The sequence below is a fragment of the Carassius carassius genome, chromosome 16 (assembly GCF_963082965.1).
Source record: "Carassius carassius chromosome 16, fCarCar2.1, whole genome shotgun sequence".
Classification (NCBI taxonomy): domain Eukaryota; kingdom Metazoa; phylum Chordata; class Actinopteri; order Cypriniformes; family Cyprinidae; genus Carassius; species Carassius carassius.
Genome location: NC_081770.1, coordinates 17,583,975 through 17,607,963, shown reverse-complemented (window position 1 = coordinate 17,607,963; position 23,989 = coordinate 17,583,975). Strand labels below are relative to the sequence as shown.

Genomic DNA, 23,989 nt, shown 5'->3' with positions numbered 1-23,989 from the left:
TACAATTTTTCACTCATACTTCCTTTATAAACATATTGCATGCATGCTTATGGTAGCTTAGGGTCTTCTGAATCCATCGATACCAAATACATGGTGGTCCATCATCATTACATATGGTTTATAAGCCGAAATGTAAAAATAGAGAAAACGGACCAAAAAGGGCTTAGTCCCCTAAGGGTTAAATAACAAAAGCATATTGTGCCATTGACTTTAGACTTTAGAACAGGTTTGAGTTGGTCTATGGCGCAGTCTATTTTCATCTCCTTAAAATAGCAATGTGCCAGGAATGCGCCTGAACACACCTCTTTTTTTAGACCAGCATGCCCATGGGCGCACAACTGGGCACAAATGAATTTGTGCCGGGTATATGATAGGGCCTATAATGTGCATTGATTGTGCATGGATAACTACTCTGACTATGCATTACAATTGCATTTTATTCTGGGGAATGAAACACCATTATATTCTCAAGCTCATTGGCAGGTAAATGTGGTCAAACACCTTAATTGTTTGATCACATTTTAGCTCAGTCCTGTTTAGTTAATTTGAAGAGATTTTGTTACTAAAAAAATGTGCAATAATTACGATCCATGAACGACCATTTAAAATATAAGATTTTCTAATATGCTTATTATATATATTACAATAAGTGTAGTATTTAGGGTTAAAATAGTATAAATGTTTTTAAATTCCAGTGCAAAGAGGCAAATTAGAGGCATTTGGTGGCCAGAAAAGTAATATTCATATGTAATGCCATTGTTTAACCTAGCCTTATTGATGTTTAGTAAATACATGTATGTAGCTCTACTCTAGTTGCTCAATACAGTATTGCTGGTCATAGCTGCATATTTTCTAGGTTTTGCTTTTTTATGTACATTTAGACATTAACAAAAACTCTCGATTTTTATGTTTTTTTTTATGTTGTTTTTAAAAAAGTTTATTACAGACAAACAAATTAGGAATTTAACCCAATGAAGAAGTTTATTTTTACAAAACATAAAAATAATAAAAACAACAGAGTTATGTTGCAACTCTGGTACAGTGATTTGCAGTGGGATATACAAAGATGTTGCATTATTTGTCTACCAGATAATACCTGAATGACAAGATGAATCTAGTGTCTTAAAATCCTGTAAAAAGCTAAGGATATTCATTGAAAATAGTTTGCAGTGTTTTACAAATAAATGATACATATGCATAAAACACAAATTCCTTTCTTGGCAAGTCGCGATGGCTGGTGTTGTTCATTGGTCGGGCATCGACCAATGAAGGGAATTAGAATATGTGCTAAACTTTGTAGGACAGTAGATCTCCAAGGCCAACGTTTCCCACCCCTGAGACACCGGAACAATGCCTATCTATATTAAACCATCTAGAGCTGAATGGAAATTAATTTCGGTCTAAGCTGGTCCTCTTCAGCAGTGTGTCATGATCTTAAAGATATAATTTCTCACTTGGTTTCTTAGATGGATGTACTGGACGGACTGGGAGGAGGATGAGTTAATTGACAGCAGAGGAAGGATAGAGAAGGCCTGGATGGATGGATCTCACCGTCAGATCTTCGTCACATCCAACATGCTGTGGCCTAACGGCCTCACTCTGGACCACTCCTCCAGCGTCATGTACTGGTGTGATGCCTATTATGACCACATTGAGAAAATCTACCTCAACAGCAGCCACAGAACGGTTAGTAAATGAGTGAGTTGGCTCTTTAGTTCTCAGACACCTCCGTTTCCTCTCTCTTTTCATCTCAGTATTTCCCTGTGAGTCACAGACCTGATCTACTTTTCACAGGTGGTGTACAGTGGGAAAGAGTTGAATCATCCATTTGGGATTGCACATTACAAGAATTACATATTCTGGACTGATTACATGAACGCCTCGATATTCCGTCTGGATTTGTCATCCAATGATGTTGCCCTAATGCGGGCTGAAAGACCACCTCTCTTCGGGATTCAGGTGTATGACCCGCAAAGCCAGAAAGGTAAATATGAATATGTATGCTGTAGATTTTAAGCCATAATGAAATCTTGAAGTCTTGCCAAGGGCAGCAATGATATAGAAGGGCTCTGATGTCTAGCTATTGACTGTCTTCCAGAAACTCTATAAATTGCCCGAGTTCTGAGGGGTGGTCTGATTCTTTATATATCATCATCTCATAGCTCTGCCTAGAGGCCAATCCTGTGTTGGCACACACTTGGCATACCGTACGATATATGGAAATGAAATATATTGGCCCATATGCATTCACTTTTTAAACAGCTGAACATTCTAGAAACTAATTTCACACCGGCAAGTCCATGAATTTGAATAAATGCTTTGCAATGGATATTCCCAGAGAAGGATACTTAATGGTAATTTTAACCTTAAGACTTCATGATACAAGCATTTTCGGGTCCCAGATCAAATAAGCCTAACTTCTCTCATATTTTAAAGGCTAATTTGAAGGCATTTGCAGGAAATTTGTATGATTTGTCATTCTGAGGTTCTGGATCCAGATCTCCACTTATGTCTCCAGTGACAAGCAATTGTTCTGAGGAACTGGGCAGTTTTTTGGTGCCTATACTCAGCTTTGTGACATTTTTCTCCATTGCCCTGCTGAAATGGGTACAGCCAAATTACAAGGGAATTTACAAAGACAGAATTATACCACTGGTGGTGACTTTTGCACACATTTTCTTTCACTAGACCACTATATTTGGTGGCATAACTTGTTCTGGACAGGATAAAATGGCTTTGATCAAAATGGTCTTAGTTGTAAATGTCATAGAAGCTGTGAGCTAGTAAGTTGATTGAGGGGGTTGATGAATGTTCATTTTGGTCTACAGTTTCTGCTCATGGTTAATCGCTGTGGCGGCTCCTGTAGAGTTATTCTGTAACAACTTTAAAACTTCACAATCACCTGGAAGAAGGAGGTGGGAACCGGCGGATATTCAAACAAAGCTTTAATAATAAAATAAACACAAAACAGCGCGACAGCCTCTTGCGGACCACTGCCATGCACAAACAAAACAAAACACAAAATAAAGTCCAGGCCTGGTCCTCTCTCATCCTTCACTGTCGTCGCTCCTCTTTTGTATCCTTCCAATCTCCTTCGTGGGACTCGAAACCAGTGATTGTAGCAGGTGTCGCTCATTTCCAATCACTCAACCGACCTCGCTCCATTCCCACTGCTCTCGGCCCCGCCCCACTCGTCACATACTCATATGTTACATCTGGTAGAGATACTAAATTCTTAATGACAGCAAGCCAATGCCAGGCCAGGATTGACCCAGCCATTTCAGGTATGGTAATGATGAATAAGTGGCATTGCAAGCTGTGCTTAAATCATTTACAAACTTCAATGACTGCCTAAACAAAAAAGACAAACTAAGGTATAGCAACTCACTAGTTTAAATATCCACAAAAGGGTCTCAAAAAGATATCCAAATGGGACTTTAATTGATAATGAAGGTTAAACTTGGGAAACTTTTCCAAGGTGGTCGATGGTTGTAATTCATATGCTGTTGTTCTTAACAAACAGCTTGAAAATCATGTTTACGCTACACTACTGATGTTGACCAGATGTTCAGTGCATCATTTCGGCACCTGTGATTAAAGCTATTGGCAGCTGTAAGCACCTGTCAGTGTGCAACATAGGGTGGCTGAAACACTGTGGGGGACAGCACTGCCCACAGAAGCACTCAACATTGGATAGTGAATTAACAGACTAAGCTAATGCAGCCAAGTGGAACTGTGCTTAATATATAATAACCTGCTAGTGCATTTAGCTTTTAGTGGAAATGACAAGCCTTTGTTTATGAACTCTAAACTTTACTAAACATTTGTGCAACATTTGTATGTAATTTTTTATTTGATAATTAGTATGCATTCTTTAACTCTTTCTTGAGATGTGACTCAATGTATAAGCTATGATATAACAATGCTAAGTGCATGTTATAAGCATATCAGAAAAGCAAATGGTCCAATGTTCTCCATTTATCATTTTACAAGCTTCACTTAGTTCTGTTCAGGAGTTGAGCTAGAGTTGTTGTCGCGTTATGCTACATTAGCTTGCGATGACTCATTTTTTTTGCCTGACTTGACAATTGAGAGTGAGCTGGGTTTCATTTGCTCAGAACTGTTGTTCTATGAAATGGTCAGTGGTTTCAGTTTACAGTCTTATATTCACATAAAACATTTAGCGCTTCCCTCAGGAAATGATATAGATGTCTGAATGGTTTTTGTCTATTTCTCTAAATACATTATGGAGCCAAAAGAAGATATATTTTTCATATCTTTCATATCAGCTTATCCTCCCAAAATTACATTAAAATGCAACAATTAAATCTTTTCCTATGTACAATTGATTTATATATATAGTAATTTACACTCATGGTCCATTATATTTTAACATCTAAAAGCGAAAAGCACTGTTTGTTCAATTAACGTGATCATGTTTCATCTGCATTAATGTTTGGAGATGATTCAGTGGACACATGTCCTTTAGAGTCCAATTGATGCCATTCTTCACAATTTACTATTTCAGCATTAATCTATTATTTTAACCATCACTACTACTCTTGCTGATTGATACAAAACATAAAAAACAGATACACTGGAATATAGTGATTAATATTATTATTACTGTTGTAGTTGTTGTTGTCTAAAATTGAACACCTTTGCAGTGTAAATAAATGACAGGTTACATTTTTTTATCCTCTCTTTGCGAGGCATCTTTGCACTGCAGAACAAGCACACAAACACAAAAGGACATTTCATACCTTTTCCTAAAATCTACTAGGGTCCCATCTAGTGTTGTCACGGTACCAAAATTTCAGTATTCAGTACCGATACCAGTGAAAATCCATGGTTCTGTGTACCAATTTCGGTACCAAAGCAAAACACAAAAATATTCTAAAAAGAAAAAAAAACAAAAAAAAAAAAGTTTTTAGCACTAAAAATAAAACCAATACCATTCTTTATACTTATTTACAATTATGTTTAAAGTTTTTCTACAAGTAATATAATTATGTAAAACAGTAAACAAGTTTCACCCAAATTTAATTGGTCTTTTAATTAATGAAATGTAAACATTTAAATTTTAAACATGGAAAAAAAATTTGTGATTTATTTCTTTAAAAAATTAAGTTTTATATTTTTTTTCCACAGTAGTAGCAGTATCACATACATTCTACAAACTAATAGTAATATCTAGCACAATGCCTTTATGTAAAAATTAACTTTTATTTTGACGGGCTACTTTTATTTTGACCCTGGTTTTACTAAGATGAAACGTGCTTGAAGTGACTTAGAACAGTTCTGGTGATGGAGTTTATGTATTTATGTCCTTATTGAGACGGCAGATGCTGAAATTACTGCAAGTTACTGCTCAGTCTATGTAGTAAACAAACATTCATTCATTCATTCACACAGAGACGCGCAGAACATGCAGGATTCATATTTCAACCAACTTTTGCGGCTTAACATTTAAAGATAATGGTCCATACGGAGATTGTGTTCATTTATGCTAACTTTGACACATCCCGTGATTGTCCATATTAAAATGTAAGTTTCATTATCATGACTGGATTTTGAGATTCCGTCTGCGTTTTCTGCTTCGCGGAAATCATAGCGCTGTGTGCGTCAAGAACCGGGTTGTGCGGGTACTCAGTACCACCGGTACTTAAAGAAACCTGCTACCATCACATTTTAATTTTTTTTTAGTACCGACTTGGTACCGAAGTAGCGGGTCTTTTGACAACACTAGTCCCATCTCCTTCACACTGCACTTTGATGTCAGCTCAGGTATATTATTCATTTTATACTGACATTGATATTTCTACATAATAAAGAGAGATATTATTGAGTTTACAAGCTAAAGTGGTCTTGCTGTTGTAAACACTGTTGGTATTGTAGAAAAAAATATTTGTCACATTTAAAATATAATTATATTTTAATTCATCTGAATTGTTTTTATTTTTATAATGATAATTCAGAGAATGAGAAAATCTGAATAAGCCTTACCAGTGATGTGATGATAATTTTTAATTTTTAAGGCACTCTATGTTTAAAATAAATAAATAAATAGTGTAATATAAAAATAGTTTAGTCAAATAACATAAAAAAGACCAGACCCCTCGATGCCAGTGAAACTTTTCTCCCTCAAACAGCACGCTAACGTTACTTCTATACTACAGGCTACACACAGCAATATAAACAACATATCTGCATGTTCTTACATCACATCGTTCTTGTGAATAAACCTAAAAATCACTTTGTTGAGAATGAAACACCACTTACCAGCTGCCGCGGTGGTGAAAATATCCTCTGGCAATTAAAAAATGCGCGTGCGGCGTGAGGAATCGTCCTGGTCGGATAAGGTCGTCGTGGTCAGGTGAAAGGTCATCATGTGGGTCATTTTATTTACGGCTAAATTATTATTAATAAATTTTACTAATATTTAGATTGGACATGAGGCATTCACAAAAGGGCATGTTATTACAAAACAATTAAAGGAAACCGCTTTGACAAAAGGGCACTTTGGGCACCAAGGGGCAAAGGGGCAGGCACCCAACGTACACCCCCCCAACCCCCCCCCCCCCCCCCCCCCCCCCCCCCGCACGTGCCTGGCTCTGAGCATGGCATTTCATGTCCTCTCTGGATGCTGGGCTTTACTGGGAGAGCTATTTGCATTGGAAAAATCATTAAATTGTTAATTTGGAATGCTTGGACATGCTGTTAGTTGAAGTCTGTGGTAACACATTTAGTTTAACGCTCATGATCTTGTTCCTTATGAGCTGATGTTGTTAACGTACTGTAACTTGTACAAATCATTGAAAAGATGGTTCATGTTAAAGAACTGGTTCAAGTAAATGATTCACTGATTCACTTGAGTTAAGTGCAGCCACATGTAGTGATGGCCGCTTTGTGAAGCTTCGAACCTTATTGAATAATTGTTTTTGAAACAGTGGTTCGAATAATGCATCAAACTGCCAAAGTTAGGGGATTTCAGTAAACTAGGCTTTGTTACATCATAACTGGCTCACAACATTTTCAAAACTTCAATGGTTTGCTGTTGGGTTATGCTAATCATGTGAGTTAATTGAGATCACATCCCCCCCACCTCCCAGTGGTGAGCCAATGAACTAGTGTATGGTATTTACCCGATCTCAGATAAGTTTTATGTTTATTGAGATATTTGTATAATTAAAAGAATGAGTAATAGTTAATAATATCTTACTGGCATGTTTAGACAATCTACCCATAAGACTAAAACAAACAAACAACCCCCATATTATTTATAATAAAAAAACACATATTATACAGACATACATATATTTAAAGGTATTTTATTATTTTGATTGCATTTACATTACTTTAAAAAACAAACAAACAAACAAAAAACATTTGCAAGGGGTTTGTAAGAGTTTTTTGTTGCATTTACATAGTTTTGTCAGGCAGACATCAATAGAGTGTGGTTTTCTAGTGCTTCAAAATCATTTAGCAAAATAATTGGTTCAGCTGATTCAAAGCTTCAAAAAGGTTTGTTTCTCCCATCACTAACCACATTCACCATGGCTTACATATGTTCATGGGTGAAATTCAGTTGTTTCAATAGAAATCCAAGGAACTGGTAACTTTCCATCAGGATGGAAAATTTCCCAATGTGGTTTTCGAAACGGTTTCAAGTTTGTTGCATTAATTTGTCTGTTGACCAACAGAAACTGCAATTTAATTTTTTGTTGAAGTTGAGGAAAATATTTTTTATTTATAATTTAAATTACATTTCAGTTGCATATTTTTGTTCAGCACTGCTTTTCATGTCATTTTTTCAACTCTGCTATATGAATAGAACATTTTATTTTTGTATTTAGTATACATTTTTATTTTCAATGTAATTTTGTCAAGTAATTGACATTTTCATTGGTTTACAGCCACATGAAACTGTTTTAATACAATTGTATACATGAAGTATTATTCACCTAAGTAGCCTTAAAGGTGCAATGTGTAATATTTACAACTATCTATTTACAGAAATGCAATATAATACATATAACTATGATTTTTAGAGGTGTATAAAACTTTTCTTAATGAACCATTATGTTTTTATTACCTTAGATTGAGCTATTTCTATCTACATACACCATGGGTCCCCTTACATGGACATCACCACCATGTTTCTACAGTAGCCCTAAACAGACAAACTGCTCTACAGAGCGCGGATTTGTCACTTTGTTGTTTTTGGGAATAAAACACTGCCACAATGATGAACAAGTACATTAACATTTGCAATAACATTCGTTGGTGGCAATTCGCAACTTCACAGCTAGATAGTGCTAAAAATTACACAGTGCACCTTTAATGTAATGTGGTTTGTATGTATACATTTTGTTTATAGTCTTTAACTAACTAATGCAGCTTCTCCATCACATTTTGAACATAAACATACTATGAAATGTATGGTTTATTTGACATTTTCAACCATGTATAATGCCTCCAAACTCTTTCTTTGTGTTTTTCCTCAGGTAATAACAAGTGTTCGGCAAATCATGGTGGCTGTGGCACTTCAGCTCTATGCCTTACTACGCCTGCAGGTCACATGTGTGCCTGCGCAGACGGCCAACATTTGGAGAAAGATAACATCACCTGTTCATGTAAGCGTCTATTAGTAATAAATATAATCATTATCTAGGCATACTACAATATATGAGCAATAATTTGAATAATATGAGCGACAGAAATATTACTGGCCACTGAAAACTTGTTGCATCATGTGTGGTTAGAGCTGATGTAATTGATTGTTATTCTGGGATTTACAAGTGGTATGTGGTAGAGCAGAATATGCAGATTTTGTACTGGCACCCACAGGCTAGTCAATAATGGTGGCGGTTTGTGGAAAATATGACAACAGATCAGATATGTTTATGTTAAGCTGAAAATGTCCATTGATTTCCATTTCCAGTGGTGGATGTAAATGTCTCTGCTGTAACTGTGTTTGTGTTTGCGTGTGGCTTGGCCTTAAATCCATTGTAAACTCATGTGGATTCAACTTACGACATAAATGATTCCATGGCTTACTGTTTTGCTAACTTTTTATTTTATGCGTCATTATAAGTACACAGTAGAAGTGTGTGTGTGTGTACCAATCACTTAATTAAACCCCCATGTCGTTCCAAACCTGTAAAAGCTTTGTTCATCTTTGGAACACAGTTTAAGATATTTTGTATGTAAAGCGGAAGGCTTGTGACTGTCCCATAGACTGCCAAGTAAATTACACTGTCGAGGTCCAGAAAAGTATAAAAAAAACGTCATCAGAATAGTCCATCTGCCATCAGTGCTTCAACCGTAACGTTATGAAGTTACAAGAATACTTTTTGTACACAAATAAAACAAAAATAACAACTCGATTCAACAATATGTCTCCTCGGTTTCTCCCCGCGCCACCGTAGTGCCAATCTGGAGAATATCCGCTGGATGCAAGCAGCGTATGCTCTTCTGTGTCAGCCGCGCCACACAGATGCGCCGTTTTCATTCAAATCAAAGCACAAATATACATAGAAAATGTATTTTTGTGTCACGGTTGACATAGAATAGCGTACGCAGTTTGCATTAAACAGATATGTGTGCCAGTGTTATTTTAGTATAATATCTATTATAGTTTTGTTAATATTTTGAATGATTATATTTTTCTTTTTTCAGTTTTTCAATTCTAGTTAAAGTTTTAGTCATTTTGTTCATGTGCATTGTGTGTTTTGTCAGATTTGAATAAAATATGTATTTATAGTTTTTAATCACACTTTAATCATTTAAATGGTTTTGGTTTTAGTTAGCAATAATAACCCTGGTGTGTATAAGAGACAGAGAGAAGAGGCTTTGTGTGTGTGAATGTGCTCTCTCTAACATCTTGTTCCTGCCCTTTTCAGCCCCATCAGAGGTCACTAAGACAAAGAGCTGCAGCCCAGCGGAGTTTCAGTGCCAGAACCAGCATTGCATTCAGCTCTCGTGGAAGTGTGATGGGGATTATGACTGCTCAGATGGCAGCGATGAAGATCTACACCTCTGCTGTAGGTCTTCTCTCATTTTTGTAGTCCAACTACAAACCTACGGAAACTAAGACTTTGTCCATAATAGAAAATACAAAAAAATACCAATACTAATATTATTGTATATAATACAAGAACTGTATACAATACAATATTTTATTTAAGGTTTTTATTGATGTAAATTATAGGCTTTATGTGCTCTGTAATAAAAATGAAAATAAAAATATAGTGATGGCATTAATACTTTTTAAAATATTGATTACAACCAAGCATTTTAAAGTGGAAAATAATAATTTACATTTATATTTATTGATTCAATATAAAACAATATTATATTATATTTAGTGCTGTCAAACATATTTTTTGTTTCCATAACATATGTATTTGTACTGTGTATATTTATTATGTATATATAAATACACCCATGCATGTATATATTTCATAAAAAAATGTGTTTATATATTAAAGATATTTATTTATAATATAAATTATATGAATATAAATATAGAGATGTAAATCATGTAAATATTTTCAAAATATATACATGCATGTGTGTCTGTTTATATATACATTATAAATGTACACAGAACACACACATATATTATGCAAACAAATCTTTCATTTTGTATGCAGTTAATCGTGAATAATCGTTTGACAGCACTAGCTATATTACATTTTATCAAGTTGAGCGCATTTGCATTGTGGGATAGAGTATGCCACTGTATGTTAGTATGACACATCGCAAAGCATTTGCACATCCAGATGCTTTCAGATAAATTTGTGTTACCAATTGACAGGCCGTTTGTTTCTTCTCAGCCAATCGCATCTGCCCAGCGGACCAATTTAAATGCCTGAGCAACCGCTGTATCCCGAAGAGATGGCTGTGTGATGGCACCGACGACTGCGGCAGCAACGAGGATGAGTCCAACCGCACCTGCTCTGGTGAGCTTCACTCTGGAGCCCTGTCCTACATGGATGGCCCTGTATATGTGCCCAGCCATCCAGAACAACCTCGCCAAGAGGCCCCACTGCTGGGAGACACATTGCTCGCTGTAGGCTACTTGTGCTCAAAGCTAGCGCCAACGGAGAATACATTGCTTTCAGAGGAGAAGTAGTCTTACATGACCCCCCAACACGTATAATTTCCCCCCGGTACAGGCACATGTCACACGTTCCCTTCGGTCAGAGCGACTGCGCAGAAATGAAACTAGGTTCGCCCACGTAATTCATCATGCACTTGGTGGGATTTACACCTGACACACATCTGTTTCGGCCCAGTGATCTCAAGTCCTTCATGAACGTTTCCGCATCTCGCTTTGGGTCGTTGTCGTTGTGCGAATGACCGAGTCGGTCAAGTTTACATCTCCTGGTAGGATCCGGCATCTAATTTACTTTTAGATTGAACCGTATCCTGTGGTCTAAATCTCTAGAAAGGTTTGTCCAAGGTGTCTTCTTCTTTGGGGGTTTTCCTGAGATCGGGATAAATGCGTAATCCGAAACATCAATATCCCAGTAAAGATGCTGTGTTTATGTCACAACGTGTTGTCGGAGCTGTATCGTGGCACTTGATAAAAGGGCTGGAGACAAATTTCACACATTTCGCCAACAGGCAGCGGTCGATTTAATTTAGATAGCCTACAGACAAAGTTCCCCTTTGTGGGTAATACAATTTTCTAATCTAATCTCTAAAAGAAGAATTCAGAGAAAATCAATGGCAAGTGTTTGGGAGAGTAGGGAAGGGGGAAGGAGAGTTTGTGTCAGCTTGTAATTTACAGTCATCTTATCTATCAAAGGAAATTCTAAATGTTTGGGGTGGATTCATTCCGCTGTACATACATATCATATATATATATATATATATATATATATATATATATATATATATATATATATATATATATTATTTTGGCAACAAGTTGCAAAAATCATTTTTCATAAGAACTGCTAATTAAAATCCAACCAATTAGTTCACAGGTTTTTGTCATGAGAGACTTAACAATAATTTTCTAAATTTTAATAATAATACTAATAATAAAATGCTGACTTTTCTTGACTATTTACGATTTGAACTCAATTCGGTCTTCAGAGGCGCCTTCATCACAAGGTCGCTTTCAAACCTGGGATCTTAAGGGATCTAATTAATCGTCTGGAAAGTGTAACGGGGAAAAAAAGCATAACTCCTTGTGTAATTAAGTAGCTCTGAATAACGAGACGTACAGGCTAAAAACGAGAAATAATAATAAATAAAATAAAAAGGTTTCACACCCTCTGAAGATGAATAGATCGTTAAGATCAATGACATTGACTTTTCGGCAAGACTCCCAAGATGACACTCAGATGGAAACGTTCTCATTAGCAGGGTTCAGAATACACCTACAGTACCAAAAACTGAAATCTCAATAACAAAATTGGTAGAAATGAGACCCAAACAAACTTCAGGCATAGCTAAACTATGACGAACTAGCTATTGTCGCCAACTGACACATCAAGTATTTATATCACCACACTGTGCTTGTTTCATATTTTAACCTGTTACAATTTCTGCACTGATATGCATAAAACCTGTAAACAACCAAACTTGTGGTCTGTTACTCTGTCAGAATTCAAATCTGCACCTGTTCGAGCTGTATGTTCCAGTTTGCTTGCTTTCGTTCAAAGCTTCATAAAACAGCACAACCTGACCTTCAAAGTTTGTTCAAACACCTGCAGTCCTTCTGCAGCAACATCGAACGACTCTAGAAATGCAGGGAGTCTTCTATTCCTGGTTTACCCAAATATGAAAAAGAAAATTCCTCTCTCATGTCATTCTGCACCTGCATTATATTTTTTCTTAGATTAAGCACAAAAGTAGTGTTTTTAGAGAATGTTTGATCTGCTTATTTACGTCTTAATTCTGAGCAGACTGGACTTGACCTTTCTCCCACTATTACTGTCTGTTTTCCCCTACACCATTTCCTTCTTTGATCGTATCTCCTAACTTGTTTATAGTGTCCTTTGTTAAATTGTGACCGAGGTTTGTCCAGTGATTCATGTCTCGAGGGTCACATACTTTATCTGAACATCCTTGATTCAAGTTCTCTCGTTGTCCCTGCAGGGCAGTTTGTCGGCCTCGTACAGCCATGAGGGAAAACAGTTATCTTTGGCCTTCAAAACACTTCACAGATCAATTTTTGTTCTTTTGTGATGCATTTTATAATGCTGTGATCATAACTATTACAATTCAACCAAATACTCGTCAGTCCTTTACATTCTCCATGTGTTTGCTTCTGCTGTGTAGAGTTTGAAAGTTTTCTTGCAGTTTAACACACTGAGAGAAAACTTCTGAATCCTGCTGAGACGTTTTACCCGTTGGGTATATTTACCATATCCGTGTCTCCATAACATGGTTCATTTCTGTTCATAGGTGCCAGATGTTGATACAAAACACATTTTGAACACTGCACCCATTCATAAGTCCTGCAGGAAAGACACAAACTGTAATATTGGATGTCATGGGCTTAGGGGTTTATCTCTGAAAGCGATTACTCAATATCACGGCAGAGACTGGATACAGACCTGGAAAAGGTGGAAACAAATCCAGATGATTTTTTAGGCATTAAATATAAAAAAAAAACCTGCCCTGGTGTCCAAAAGTATTAGATTTCATATAAAATCTTGGATTTATATTTCAGAGTTTTGTATTTTAGGGTTTTACTCTATGATATAGAGTAAGTAATGTACTGTATAATACTCTTGTATATGTGTGTGTACACACACACACACACACACACACACACACACACACACACACACACACATATATATATATATATATATATATATATATATATATATATATATATATATATATATATATATATATATATATATATATATATATATATATATATATATATATATATATATATATATATATATATATATATATATATATATATATATATATATTAACATTTTATTAGTGCTCTGAGACATTCATTGTTATCTTTATTAAAATTCAAGTGATTTTTTGGGCATCATAATCATTATCATCAGTTTTTTGTCTTTGTTTAATGTAATGTGAATTAATCTAAATAATGTTATACTATATAATTAATGTTATTAAAACATGCTAAATTAGAACAAGGAATTTAAGCTTTTTTTTACTAGACTTTTAGGCTCTATTTTTTAATGGTTTAGAAAAAATTTTCATATGTATAGGTTTTTTTATTCGTAGTTATGGTGATAATGTAATTTATAATGAAAAGTTTTGTATTAAATGTAAATAAAGACTACAAGATTACCATGTTTATATATATATATATATATATATATATATATATATATATATATATATATATATATATATATATAAAATCTATAAGGGAATTGTTATTTTCAGCACTCTTATCACCTAATATGGGTTTTATACAAGATGCAGGAGTGAGATTGAACACATCTGTGTTTTTTGCTTATCACAGCCCAAACCTGCCAGCCAGGCCAGTTTCCCTGTGAGAATGGACGCTGTATCCCGGAGAACTGGCGCTGTGACCGTGATGATGACTGCGGGGATCAGTCGGATGAGTCTTCATCATGTGGTGAGTCTTCCTCATGCAGAGGCTTTGAGGTTCCTCTCTCTGTATTTACATGTTTTATCTTTGCTATCACAATTTTTCTGGTCTCTTTCACCGTCAAGCCTCCATATACTTCAATTAGAGGCTTTTTAAATCAATCCATAGTACAGTATTTTATCTTATTATATACTTTGAGCTTGTCCTTATTGGCTAATTGCATTGAAACATGATTCAAAACCACCCTTTATTTCTTCACTGCTTGTGTTTCATTTCTTAAGGGTTTTATCAGAATAAGATCATGCCTTTTATGTTTATGTAATTATTGTTGAACTGAATGCATAATTCACTTTCCAAATGATTTACAGAGAAATGCGTCTTCTGTTAGTGAATGACCACACATTGCAGTTTCTCAAAAGGGAAGAACAAGGTCAGAAGTGCTGTTTTGAGTTCAGTTTAATCTGATGGCCTGAGGCTTTTAACGAGAATAGACAAGCTGTTGAGAGCCCAGACAAAACGATGGAATAGATCTGAAAGTGTTTTCTGTAGAATCCTCACACAAACAAAGAAAAAGGCCTGTTTTGTTTTCATATTTCCCCTGTTATTGGCTCTTTGATATCTTTTGATGTTTTTGTGCATATGGAGGTAACACACTGTTCCCACCAAACTGCTTTGATTTGAGCAGTGAAGGTCACCTGCTGCTGTCATGATCACATCTGAACTGTGACCCTATTGGATGGTTTTCTGCATTCTGAAGTGAAAATTATCCAATGGGTGAGCAGAGTTATAGCCTTTCTTTGTTGCGTGGCAGCCAATCACTTGTTGTAGTACATGCAACATAGTATCTCAAAGAAAAGTAATGTAATTGTGGCTATATATAATGGTATAGCTGAATAAATAAGCTTTCCATTGATGTATGGTTTAGAAGGATCAGACAACATTTAGCCGAGATACAACTATTTGAATATCTGGAATCTGAGGGTGCAAAAAAATCTAAATACTGAGAAAATTGCCTTTAAATTTGTCCAAAAGAATTCTTAGCAATTCATATTACTAATCAAAAATTAATATTTATGATATATTTATGGAAGGAAATTTACAAAATATCTTCATGGGACATGAGCTTTACTTAATATCCTAATAATTATTATTTTTTTTTGTTTTTGTTTTTTGGCTTTGCTAAAAAAAAAACAGCAACTTTAGTTTTGTGGTCCAGGGTCACATTTTTGTTTGTTGTATGCGATTGCTATGCAGTAGCAATTTGACGATTTCATGTAAATGAAATGTTCTATAAGTAAATGAATGATTGTTTTGATCTGACACATACAGTAGTATTCTACAGAACCTTTCTCCACTAAAAATAACCTTTGTGGAATGGAAAGATACCATGGATGTTAAAGGTTCTTCATGGAACCATCAATGCCAATAAACCTTTATTTTTAAAAGTGCAGTTTTTAAAAGAAACATATTTCTTAGTGTGAAGAACATTTTAATAATGTGACGAACCTGTTATGAAAATATAGATGTTAAACGTTCTTCAAGGAACCATTATTGTGAATAATAAACATAATCAATAATGTAATGATTTGGTAGAAGAACCATTTTGGTTCTACAACGAACCTTTCAGTGAACATATCTTGAACTTTTCATTGTTGGTGGTGTAAAAAGCATTTTAATAACCTAAAGGCAATTTTTCAAAATTTAAAGAAAATTTTGTCAAATGGAATTTTTCTATGGATATTGAAGATTCTTCATGGAACTATCAATGCTGATAAAAAGCCTTTATAGCATAAATTTGGATGTAGTAATTACCAATAGTTAACAAGAAAAGGCTGGAACTCTGTATTTGTTGTGCTCAATGCCAAAAAGTTAAGAATATGAGTGGCATTCTTGGATCTCCTCATCATAAACACAAAGATAAGTCAAGGAACTTATCCTTATATATTGAAAAAAAAAAACTAACAATGAATACCTTTGCATGATGTTATGCTGCTTATTACCATCCTTTGAATATCTCAGCACTCCACGGCCTGCGGTAAACCCATTGTGACAGCTCGTGTCATCTGCGACAGCACCGTTCAGCTCGTGTAAATGAGAGATGAGAAATACCAGCAGATCTCCACCTCTCCTCCTCTGAGGGATGAAGTGTGCATTTGAAGCTTTCTCCTCTGTTAGTCGTCGCATCTTATTACCGTTTAAATTTCCTCGGGTAAAGTTCCAGGGATGCTTCGGTTCTCACGCACACACAGGCCGCGTATAGAGTAATTAAAGTTTATGCTTGGATTCCTTAAATCAAAATCAATCTGGCACAGGAAAGCTGACCGTGCGCCGTCTGAGAAATGTAGAGCGTGCCCTGTTCGCCGTGAAGTCGCAGCATGTGGCGTTGCACGATTGCTCGCTCGCTCGCTCGCTCCATATCGCGACTCAGTGTCAGTTTGCCGCATACTTCTTGTCAGTAACCAGGGACTGTCTTTCCTTATGCATGTTTAATTTTGAAAGATGGTGCGATGCCACAAAGACGCCACCGTCAGTTTATTTGGAATGACGCGTGAGGCAGGTTAGCACTTCTGTCTCTTGAGAGATAGAAACAGACTGAAAATCTTAGCAGAAACAAACTCCTCGTTTGTTGTTGGCGGTGAAAAGTTGTTAGTCAAAGGCGTAATCTAAGCTTTTATTATTCTGTTCACATTTTCTTCCGGCATGGGCCCAACATTGACTTGTGAAGTTGGAAGCGGGTGTCCTTTGCCAAGTACTGCATTGAGATTGTTGTTGTTTTTGTGTCCTCCTTAGATTTCCCAACTTGTGAGCCGCTGACCCAGTTTGGCTGTACTAATGGGAAATGCATCAGTGTGAAATGGCACTGTGATTCTGGTGAGCTAAAGTGAATGAAAATCTGAATGGATTTTTTAAATTTTTTTATTAATTTTTTATTTATGTATTCTTTTATCAGAATAATAATACTTAGATAATAATAAGGTGATAATAATTAGATGAAACAATTATTATTATTATTATTATTACACATTTTATGTTACCCTTCTTCTGAAAAAAAAAGTAAAAATAAAAAATAAAAATAAACTTTATTTACTGGTAAAAGAAAAGAAAATAATCCATTGTTGATCCCATGTTGTGTTTTTCCTGCTTATTTTCTCACCCTTTCTTCAATATATCCTTCCTTATTTCATTCTTTCTTCCACCCCTTCTTCTTTTAATTTAATATTCCATACATCCATTTTTCTTTCTTTTTCTCTTTCTTTCTTTCATTCTTCATTTAATTTATCTTTATACTCTTCTTCCTTCATTGATATATTTCGTTTCATCCATCCTTCTTACATTCTTTCCTTCTATTGTTCCTTCCATCCTTCCTTCTTTCCTTCTTTCCTTTCTTCTATGTAAACTTGCTTCTTTCCATCCTTTATTGATTCCTTTCATCCATCCGTCCTTCCTTTCTTCTTTTCTTAATTCCTCTCTCCTTTTCAATCTATTCTTCTTTCTTTATTTCCTTCCTTCATTTATCCATCCAACCTCTCTCTCTTTCTCTGTGTCTCTAGAGGATGACTGTGGGGACAGCAGTGATGAGGTGGGCTGCGTTCGCGCCTGTTCGGTGGCTCAGTTTCAGTGCACTAGCGGGAAGTGCATCCCTGAGCACTGGATGTGTGACGGGGACAATGACTGCGGTGACCTCAGCGACGAGAACACCACCTGCTCTAGGACAGGTGCTCATGATCACACAAAACACAAACACACAGAAGCATTGACCTAAAACTGACGTCTACCACCTTCAGAATTTCAACATTTATAACCACAAAAATTTTAACTTCTAAGACTCTTTCCCTCCATCAGCGCTCTCTGCCATTAACGACTGCAGCGAGAAAGAGTTCCACTGCCGTGGCGACGGAACCTGCATTCCTGAAATATGGCGATGCGACGGAGACAAAGACTGCGAGGATGGTAGCGATGAATTCGCCTGTGAGGGAGCCAAGAGAATGTGCGACCCCAAGGCAAAGTTCACCTGCAAGGTCTCAGGTAGAGAGCAATATCTATTACATAATCACATAATTACATTACATAATCAAGTTTCACACTTTGGAAAATTCTCTATAGTGTCATCTCTGGGTAAAGAGGGTCATACAGTATATATGATCATTTATCGATTGATTGTGGCCTGGAGTGGCATGATGAATCAGCACTCATTCAAGTTATATTGCATTACCATTATTCCACTGAAAATGGGACTGTGATGTGAAAAGATGCTTCCAGATGGCCATTGATTATTGCTTTGCTTCCCTCTAGACTGAATTAATCATGTTTAAGATGCATCGTTTTGTTCTGATTGAGGCAGACCAGGAATATTTTATTACCCTTGTGAGTTGGACTCAGGTAGAATTTGATTTGTGTTTGTGGGTAAGTGTGTGTGTGTGTGTCTGTGTGTGAATTGATCTGTGATGCTGAACTTCAAAAGTTAAGGGTTGGAAAGTGGAGCATTTGCCACTTAAAAAAGGCTGGAGGCTGTTTAATGATAGGAACTTTTGAGGGAAAAATACCTATTTCAATCTGTGACGTAATGTACTAGGGATGTCAGTCATGTCAATGTTACATAATATTAAGTTTAATTAAACAAATTAATGGCAGCTAAACTGAATATTTGGCCCAATTAAGATAATTAAAAGACATTGCATTGCATTGCATTGTGCCCTGCTGAAAACATTCTTCAAATCTTCAGTACTTATCCTGCTTGATCTGTCCGCTGCTTTTGACACGGTTAACCACCAGATCCTCCTATCAACCCTACTGGCAAATGGCATCTCAGGAACCACACTTCAATGGTTTGAGTCTTACCTATCAGATAGGTCCTTCAAAGTATCTTGGAGAGGTGAGGTGTCCAAGTCTCAACATCTAACTACTGGGGTGCCTCAGGGCTCAGTTCTTGGACCACTTCTCTTCTCTGTCTACATGGCATCATTAGGTTTTGTCATTCAGAAACATGGCTTTTCATACCACTGCTATGCTGATGACACTCAACTCTACCTCTCATTCCATCCTGATGATCCGACGGTAGCTATTCGCATCTCAGCTTGTCTAACAGACATTTCTTCCTGGATGATGGACCATCACCTTCAACTCAACCTTGCTCAGACAGAACTGCTTGTGATTCCAGCAGACCCATCATTCCATCACCATCAAGTTAGGCGCATCAACCATAACTCCTTCAAAAACAGCTAGAAGCCTTGGAGTTATGATTGATGATCAGCTGACTTTCTCAGACCACATTGCTAAAACTGTCCGATCCTGCAGATTTGCTTTATTCAACATCAAGAAGATCAAGCCCTTTCTTTCTGAACATGCTGCACAACTCCTTGTTCAAGCTCTTGTTCTGTCCAGGCTGGACTATTGCAATGCCCTCTTGGCAGGTCTTCCAGCCAATTCTATCAAACCTTTACAATTTATTCAGAACGCGGCAGCAAGATAAATTTTTAATGAGCCAAAAAGAATACACGTCACACCTCTGTTTATCAATTTGCACTGGCTTCCAATAGCTGCTCGCATAAAAATCAAGGCATTGATGTTTGCCTACAAAACTACCACTGGCTCTGCACCCATTTACCTAAGTTTGTTACTTCAGACTTATGTGCCCTCTAGAAGCTTGCGTTCTGCAAGTGAACGTCGCTTGATTGTGCCATCCCAAAGAAGCACAAAGTCACTTTTACGGACTTTTAAATTAAATGTTCCCTCCTGGTGGAATGACCTGCCCATCTCAATCCGAGCAGCTGAGTCCTTAGCCATCTTCAAGAATCGGCTTAAAACACATCTCTTCCATCTTTATTTGACCCTCTAACTTTAACACTCACTATTCTAATTCTATTCTTAAAAAAAAAAACTAACTACCTTTCTAATCTTTTTGTATTCTATTTTCTTTTCATAAAGACCTCTAACTAGCTTGCTCTATTCTTTTTTTATTCTATCTGTCTATTCTTTTTATTTATTATATTATTTAAAATCCCAATGCTACGTGTACTGTGTTAACCTAACTGAGACTTGTTATAGCACTATATATCAGTGCTCTTTTTGTTGTTTTTGATTGCTTCCACAGTCTTCACCTGTAAGTCGCTTATAAAAGCGTCTGCTAAATGAATAAATGTAAATGTAATGAAAATCAGCCTAAACTGGTTACCTGGTCATAGATGGCCTCTCAGGCATGTTTAATTAACAAAATTAATGAAAAAAAATCATTTGTATGTAGATATTTGCTTTAAAAAAAATGGTCCAAATGTAGCTACATAAAATATTTTGTATTATTTTACCCAAGAAACCTGCTGAAAACATCTTAGTCCAGCCTAAACTTTTCTGGTCTTAGATGGTCTCTCAGGCTTGTCTGTTAGCTGGTTTTAGAGAGGTTTTGGGCACTTATTTTCCTGGATGACCGGCTAGCTGTCTAGCTAAATACCAAATTGACTTAGCTAGAAGATTAGCTTAAAAAAGCTATAGGCTATAGACCCCTCAGAAAATATCCTGTGTGTACACCTTCTCATTTCATGTTGCTTGCTCTTGATAAGTAACCTGTAGCAACTTGTTAGCATGTTTACATTAACAATTTAAAGCACGTACCAGTTTCACATTTAAGGTGTCACAGTATGTAATTTATTCTGTGGAACAAAACATTAAAGTAACGAACCTAATTTTATTCTTAAATCTAAAGCCGCTTTTGCAAAGCCATTAGAAATCCCTGAGGGGAGCTGTTAGCGAAAATGCTAATTCACTTGCAGGTTGTAGAGCTACAAACTGAACAGCTAGAAACTATAGAACGACCGTCAAAATGATTTAGTGCCTTGGACCTTTCATAAACATGGAAGAGATTTTTATATGAGCCTTTTTAATAGCATCTAGCCTGAATTCAGGAAGACCTAGCTCAACAAAGTTTCTGGAAAACCCAAAGTAAAGTGAATTAAAATCTGATTAAGCAAAGTCTCAGTGAAGGTCTAATGAACATGAAGACACTATTTGGTCTTGGAAGATACAGAAAAGTAATTTATGTACTCAGCGCCCTGTTTCACCTTCTTAAAGAACTTGTCTGGAGAGATAATGAGGGAACCGCTAATGACTTGTCTCACATGCTCAAAAAAATAAATCGAAACACCTTAGGTTACTCAGTATACCAGTAAAATCAAATGATAAGGATTCTGTATGAAAATGTACAGAGAAAGTCATGTCTCGCATTGAAATGTAGAAAACCATCAGTCTAGTGAGAAAAATGGCTGGATACCATTCAATTTCATAACTTGAAATAAAAATTATGTCATCATTTACTCACCTTCATGTCGTTCCAAACCTGTATGAGTTGCTATCTTATGTTGAACATAAAATAAGATATTTTGGTAATCAAACAGTTGGTGGTTGCCATTGACTTCCATAGTAGGAAGAAAAAAGAAAAATACTATGGAAGTCAATGGCAACCACCAACTGACACCAAATAACAGAATTTTCATTTTGGGTTTTTTTCCATTTAAACTTAAAAACCGTCAGTTTCTCTAATACTTTTGCTAACAGTAGCTTTTTTAACATTGTTTTTCCCCCCCTTAAACTTTTTAGAAAGATTTCTCTTATCCAACGAAAAAAAAATAATAAAGATAAAAACAATGATTATGTACCTCATTATCGCTAATGATACGGCAAACAGCAAAGTCCAAAAACCACTCTGAACCCATATGTAGCCCTATGGGAAATTATATGCCATATCTCGAATGTGGTTAAAGAAAAAGTGTGCAAAAAGCAGTTAGCTTTGAATAGAAACGTCACAGAGAATTAAAGATGTAAAAAAAAAAAGGCCTTTGAAACGCATTTGTTTTGTTCCGCATTGTAGGGAAATGCATTAGTAAGGACTGGGTGTGCGATGGAGACATCGACTGCGAGGACCAATCGGATGAGGAAGGGTGTGAAGTATCTGTCTGTAGGCCTCCGAAGTTCCCCTGCGGCAATGACACGTCTGTGTGCCTCCCGCCAGAGCGAATCTGTAACGGCTGGAGGGACTGTGCCGACCATTCTGACGAGGGACCATACTGTGGTGAGTAATGGGATGGGGGTTGTTAGTTAACGCTGACCTGCCAATGACACGAATGGTTATATAAGGATTAATGTGACGTACACGCGTTCATAAATCAACATCCTCGTCAGAACGGAATTTCTGTCAGATTTTCAGGTTAGGTTTAGGGGTAGACAAATGGGTGTCTGTCTGTCTGTCTGTCTGTCTATTTTTTTCCCCTTTTTATAAATGCCTGTTTCTTCCACATAGTAAATATGTAAACACTTACACTTTTTAAGAAAAATCGAATAATTAATATTTTTTTATTAATAACTAATAATTTTTTTAAATATAAATTAATATGATTTAAATTAATTTACATGAGAAATGGTTACAGTTGAAAAACAAAATCACATTATGTGATATAAACTTACCTGTTTATAAAAGTCCAAATTATGAAATGTAAAGTTGCAATTAGGCGTCCATAAATATCTAAATATACTTTAAAAATACAATAAATAAATAAATTAATTAATTAATTAATTAATTTTACTCCAAAATAATAAAAATCATACTAATAAAAAAAGTGTAAGATATCGTATTTACGTTATATCTATTTAAAAATATGCTTTAATGCATTGCAGTATTATAATAATATTTGTATTATGTTGTAGTATTTTGCTTCTCAAGTAAGTTTGTCTCGTTTATCTCAACTTTTAGATATTTTGATTAGAAAACGGGACACATACCCAAACTTTTAGTGTTGGGGGTTTCTTTTTTATTCAATTTGATTCAGTTTTCTTTCAAAAACTAATTTGAGACATTTTATCCTATAAAAATACACATAAATAAATCTTACTCTAAGTTCAGAATGTACATAATTGAGTGCGATATCATTATACAAACTCCCAAATAATGCCTTTATATACTGCTTTTTTTCATTATTTTAATTTGAAATATATGAATTTGTTCCTTTTTTTGTGTGATACGTGTAGTGTGTTTGTGTGTGTGTTCACACAGTAATTCTGATGCTGTGTGTGGCTCTTGGGGTATTGGAGGATTTTAGTGAGTGTGTATTAAGGTTCATTTAGGAAAGCTTTAGAGAGAGATCTCTTCCCTCAGGTGAGATGAGGTAGTGCTGGAATATCAGCTTAGAGCCAATTACATCTATCGGCCCCTACACACACACACACTTTCCCCTCCAGACTGATTAATGCTGGAGAGCACACTGAAAACTGGCCTCTGAGGATATTTGAGAGAAGAGAAACAGACTCTGGATGGCTTTTTTTTTGTAAGTAATGACTGAAGAGATTAATGTATATATATGTGATCCGCCGTCTACTTGTGAATCGCCTTATTCTTGGTACAGAATATGAATCAAATATGAGGAATGATGC

General features: G+C 35.9%; 1 protein-coding gene across 2 annotated transcripts in view; it reads left to right on the top strand.

The window, feature by feature from the left end:
* LOC132159763 (low-density lipoprotein receptor-related protein 1B-like) overlaps positions 1 to 23,989 on the top strand; it is a 283,789-nt gene that overhangs the window by 90,439 nt on the left and 169,361 nt on the right. For both annotated transcript variants that reach the window (XM_059569364.1, XM_059569363.1), the window contains exons 13-22: positions 1,467 to 1,686; positions 1,795 to 1,984; positions 8,508 to 8,636; positions 9,906 to 10,046; positions 10,842 to 10,967; positions 14,486 to 14,602; positions 17,366 to 17,446; positions 18,127 to 18,291; positions 18,419 to 18,601; positions 22,434 to 22,634. In XM_059569364.1, coding sequence (XP_059425347.1) covers positions 1,467 to 1,686; positions 1,795 to 1,984; positions 8,508 to 8,636; positions 9,906 to 10,046; positions 10,842 to 10,967; positions 14,486 to 14,602; positions 17,366 to 17,446; positions 18,127 to 18,291; positions 18,419 to 18,601; positions 22,434 to 22,634 — 1,553 coding nt within the window. The remainder of the gene's footprint in view (positions 1 to 1,466; positions 1,687 to 1,794; positions 1,985 to 8,507; positions 8,637 to 9,905; positions 10,047 to 10,841; positions 10,968 to 14,485; positions 14,603 to 17,365; positions 17,447 to 18,126; positions 18,292 to 18,418; positions 18,602 to 22,433; positions 22,635 to 23,989) is intronic.